Genomic DNA, 5,232 nt, shown 5'->3' on the forward strand with positions numbered 1-5,232 from the left:
ATGATTCCTTATTGTGATTAGCTAGCTAGTTCTACGTTTGCTACTAATATATCCATCTGTCATGTTTGAATAATAATTGCCATGTTGTAAATATTTGCAGAAACTATGGAGCACCCCCGAGACGAAGCAACATAAGCGGTGTTGGGGGACATAATTGCACAAGGAAGTGATGCCGTCATGTCATTTCTCAACGAAACCGATGGTCTGGAAGGACAGGGTGAAGAAGAAGGCTATGATTATGATGGCTCCGGTGACACAATGCCGGTGCAAGAAGGGGACTGTGATGACGGCTCCGGTGACCCAATGCCGGTGCAAGAAGGAGACCGTGATGACGGCTCCGCTGACCGAAGCGAGTCCGGCCAGGTATATATATTAGTCAAGCTTGTGCTGACTAGCTAATTGATGCATTCATTGTTTTGGTATATGTACACATATTAATTAACTCTCGTCTTTCTTCTTTTTTCTAGCACTCCAGATCGAGCACAACTTCGGTAAAGAGACGAGGCCTGAAGAAAAAGTTGCGCTCGGATGAAAGGTTTGAGATCACAGCAATCGCGCGCGATGGCATGCCGATTGAACCCATCCGGACAAAGGAAGCATTTGCTGCTCAGTGCAGGGTTCTTGTTAGGGACAAGATCCCGATCAGTATCCACCAATGGTTAAAGCCTAAGAATGAAGACCTTGAGGTGTGTTATGTCTCCGATATGCAGAAAGATGATCTTTGGACCGCGCTGAAGGCAAATTTCACCCTACCGGCAGAGGAGGATCCGAAGAAGCCAATTAAAGAGCAATTGATCAAGTCTCATCACTACTAGGGAAAACCCTAGTAGTAGCATGGGTTTTGAGGCTAGCAGCGGCGCGGGTGGCCGCGCTACTAATAAGGCGCTACAGCTAACTTATAGTAGTAGCGTGGTCCTTACCCACGCTACTATTGTTGACGATATCAGCAGCGCTTTTTGTGAACGCGCTACTATTACTTAGCTGTAGCAATTTTGCAGTTCCTCGCTACTGCTATATCTTTCATCATTTCCCCCCGTACCCCTTTCCGTTTCAGTTTCCCTTTCAGATACTAGATACTAGGTACTGCTAGTAGATATCAAATTCATAAACCATTACTGGTTTTAGTTCAAACCACGACGAGTAATTTGGAACGAAGGGAGTACTAGATAACAATTTAATGCATAGTCAACATGCATCCTCAAGCAGTACAAGGTCATATCAACGGCGATCATCATATGTAGTTCTAGATGATATCGACGATGATCATCATGTGTAGTTCTAGATGATATAGCCACACACACATATGTAGTTCTAGATGATATAGCCACACACACATATGTAGTTCTCGATGATATCAAAGACAATCATCATCCTCAAGCCTGGGCGGTTGGTGTTCCTGATAGTAATTAGGATGGCCCGTCCAACACGAAGATTCTTGCCATCGAGGAATTTCTTCCACCCAACCGAGTTTAAGTGTGTGCGACCGTCCGCGTCCACACGGTAAGTACAGGTTGTGACGGAGTCCCTTGCAGTATGGCGTAGTCCAGCTGAGCCTTCTTCATCAGGCTCGATACCATAACTCACAGATATGCTCTTTGCCAATTTCTGAATAAGAAAAACATTTCAATTAATAAATAGCCTCACAAATAAGTACATATGGATTATCTACACTATTAATAGTTTCCTTAGATTCTACACTAATAAGCATGTGATCGAACTCTACACTAAAACATATCATCGACTAGATTCCACACAACATACCATATCATTGGACTGTACACTAAGTATTTCACCGGATAATTTGCATTTGTAAGTATAACATACCATATCATGTCGATCAGCCATGGTATTTGTCAGGCGTTTCACGAATGGCACCCCGACAAAGTCAGCACGTGGCGGAATTATGTCCCACAGGTTGGACACCTCCTCCTCGCTCAGCCTTGTTCTTTGAGCTACGATGGCTTCATGAAGTGGGTCCTCATCATCTTCATTGAGTGGGTCCTCATTATCTTCATCATCTTCGTCATCTTCATCATCTTCCACCAGGTTGAGATAAATGATAGCCAGCTTGGGTCTTTCTGCTCTGAAGGAGAAGTTGATCAACTCACCAGCAGTAAGATGCATGCGAGCGACGAAACGGGCCCATCCATCTCCTCCAATCTGCGACATATTGCATCCTTTCTCGACCTCCATAATGTATGGCCCCCCAGGAGCCTCAAATGTCACAATGTCTCCTGTCAGCTTGTTGAATTTCAACCTCACATTGCATGGGACGATCTGTGTAAAATAAGCAAAATGACACAATGCAGTAATGCCAACACTAAAAATAAAATAGTTATTACATTTCATCTAATTTCTTACCGCCGCATGACGAAAACCCGGCTGGAAGTAGATGCCGAACAGCTTGCCAGTTGCAAGGCTGCTGGCGCACCTTGACTTGCATAGTCGACATAGTGGTGGTGGCGGCGCCATTTTTCCTAAAGCAATATGAGCAAAGGATTAACGATCCACTTCATAGGAAAGAAAAAAAGTAGCATGAGATATTTTTGGTTCTTCCGCGAGAAGCAATTTGATGGACAATTATAATCCTAAGATCTAGTAACATATTAGATGACAAGGTACCACCTACATTTTGCCAAAAAGTAACTAAATCAACTAAATGAAAATGTTCTAAATCAACTAAATGGAAATGTTCTAAATCAACTAAATGAAAATGGTGCATACTAAATCAACTAAATGAACTAGCCTACTAAATCAACTAAATCAAAATGTTCTAAATCAACAAAATGAACTAGCATACTAAATCAACTAAATCAAAATGTTCTAAATCAACTAAATCAACTAGCCTACTAATCAACTAAATCAAAATGCTCTGAATCAACTAGCCTACTAAATCAACTAAATCAAAATGTAGGGAGGACGGAGGAGGAGGCTGGTGCCGAGTCCATCAAGGAGGAGGAGGGGCCGGCCGACAGCCAGTGGAGGGAGGACGGAGGAGGAAGGCGGAGCGAGGAGGGGCCGGCCAGCGGCGAGTGGAGAGGGAGGATGGAGGAGGATGCCGGTACCGAGTCCAGCAAGGAGGAGGAGGTGACGGCAGCACAGAGGGAGGAGGGGCGACGGGGGAGGACCGACGCAGGGGATAGAGAGGGATCTAGTGTGTCGGCGTTCTGGGAACGGGGGTCCCCAGACTTGCCTACCTGCGGCCTGCGGCGTGGCTCAAGTGGGGGCCCATCGCGGCCCATCTTCATCAGCTCAAGCTCAAGACCCTCGCGAGGGGCCAAGCCTCGCGGGGCGGACGACCGGAAGCTTCCTCAGAGGCAGCCTCATCAGGCAGGCTCGCGAGGAGGCGGAGAGATCAAGGCAGGGGTACCTCACGAGGAGCCCGTGACGCAAGCCATGACGATCGAGACCAGGCGGGCGCCAGGCGGGCGCCGGCCTGCACAGTGTCCTTGTTTCCCCTTTGGTGTAAAGGGGGCAAGCACAGGCCAAGGCACCGGGCAAAGGTTGCCATTCCGGTGCAACTAGACCAAGACCAACATAGCGGCAGGACGGAGGTCACTGTGGAGCCCAAGACGGCGTCATCACCAGTGCTTTTGGCAGCCGAAGACCACCTTTGGTCAAGATAACTTGTACTAGATGTTCCCCTTCAAAATGGCCGATTGTTGGCGCCCTTCCCGCTCATTATTTGGGGAGAGGCCCAGGGCCTCTATAAATAGAGCTAGCCACCACAGAGTAGAAGAACACCCCGGAGAGATCAACACACCCAAAGGGCTAGAGATCTGATAGAGCCCTAGCAGAGAGAGAGAGGCGACTGAACTCGCCCAAGCAGTTCATCGCACCAGCTGAAGAACACCTCTCGCGAGGCTGTTCTTCCCTTGTACTGTTCATCATCAGCCCCTGAGGCAATCCACCACACCACACACTGGAGTAGGGTATTACACCACAACAGTGTCCCGAACCAGTATAAACCTTGTGTCCCTTGTGTTATTCGTTGTTTCCAGTTTAGATCACACGAGGAGATTGGACGTAGATCGGTAGGGGAGAGATCTCCGTGCGCACCCCAGTGCCGGAACCCGAAATCCGACATTTGGCGCGCCAGGTAGGGGTGCGCCGGAATCTTTCTTCCGCTGTTCGCGTACGATCTTCTGTCGTGTCCATGGCTGACGCCCGCCGGGCTCGCGCCGAGCGCCGGGCTGCTCTCGCCACCCGCGTCGCCCAGACGGCACTCGTCGGCGGACGCCCTCGTCGTTCCCCATTGCCTGCCGCCAACGCTGCCACCGGCCCGGCGGGGAACGAGCAGCAGGCCTCGTCCCAGCATCCTTCGGTGCGGCGAGAGGGCCGCACCGCCACACCGTCGCTGACTCCAGCCGCTTTGTCGCCCCATGCCCGTCGCGCCCCCACGGACGCGCATGCCGCGCTGCTCCTAGCAAGAGAGCTCTTGCACTACCGCCCCGTCGATGACCTCTACGAGGACTGGCTCGCCCGCATCACTGAGCTCGTCAGCATCGCAGGGGGCTCCCCCTTGCCGTCCGTCTCGCTGCCTCGCCCTCCATTCCGCGCAGGAGGGAGGGATCAGGAGGCGCCTCCACCACCTCCTCCCCAAGAAGGCGCCCTGGCTCCAAGGCGCGCAGCCCCAGGGCGAGACCCTCCGCGTCCGGCGCCTGCGCAGCAAGAAATGAGCTGCCAAGAGATCCCTCGTCCCCAAGAAGGTGCTCGCGCGCTCCCCGCGCCGGCGCGCCAAGATCACGTCCCTGCACCTCCACGCCAAGACCCCGCGCTGATCAAAGCGGCGACGCGCGGTAATCCCCAGGAACAAGCCCAGCACCAGCAAAAGGCACTGGTGGCCACGGCAGGCTGCCGCACCCTCACCCCCGAGCTACGCGCGTCGCATGGCCAGGCAAATTCAAGCCTGACCTGCCCCCTTGCTACGATGGCACGACGGACCCCGTGGAATTACTACAGCTCGATGAGCTATGCATTGAAGCCGCCAACGGAAACGAAAGGGTCATGGCGAACTGGTTTCCCATGGCGCTCAAGGACGGGGCCCACACCTGGCTCCTGAACCTGGCTCCTGGCACAATCTCCTCCTGGGACGAGATGCGCACTCGCTTCATCGCCAACTTTCAGGGCACTCGCGACCGGCCCCCGGCCGTGAGCGATCTGCGCCGCATCAAGCAGCAGCAAGGGGAAACCCTGCAGAAATACATCCAGCGCTTCAACAACGCTCGCCTC

The 5,232-nt window shown here is 51.9% G+C and overlaps 1 protein-coding gene across 1 annotated transcript; it reads right to left on the reverse strand.

Moving 5' to 3' along the window:
• Positions 1-1,311: 1,311 nt before the first annotated feature.
• On the reverse strand, positions 1,312-2,472 carry LOC147974041 (uncharacterized). The gene is made up of 3 exons (XM_087524884.1): positions 2,362-2,472; positions 1,825-2,277; positions 1,312-1,605 (listed from the first exon to the last, which is right to left on the reverse strand). The coding sequence occupies exons 1-3, from the start codon at positions 2,470-2,472 to the stop codon at positions 1,312-1,314; spliced, it is 858 nt and encodes a 285-aa protein (XP_087381010.1).
• Positions 2,473-5,232: the final 2,760 nt, after the last annotated feature.

Source organism: Triticum urartu, chromosome 5A (genome assembly GCF_056163025.1).
Source record: "Triticum urartu cultivar PI428250 chromosome 5A, HENAU_Tu73, whole genome shotgun sequence".
NCBI classification, from domain to species: Eukaryota; Viridiplantae; Streptophyta; class Magnoliopsida; order Poales; family Poaceae; genus Triticum; species Triticum urartu.

Bases quoted from the DNA above. Each gene is read 5' to 3' on its own strand.
- LOC147974041 (XM_087524884.1), bottom strand. From the start codon at position 2,472: ATGGCGCCGCCACCACCACTATGTCGACTATGCAAGTCAAGGTGCGCC. The intron at 2,278-2,361 runs GTAAGAAATTAG...TATTTTACACAG, and splicing joins CGGGTTTTCGTCATGCGGCG to ATCGTCCCATGCAATGTGAG. The intron at 1,606-1,824 runs GTATGTTATACT...TTTCTTATTCAG, and splicing joins TGGCTGATCGACATGATATG to AAATTGGCAAAGAGCATATC.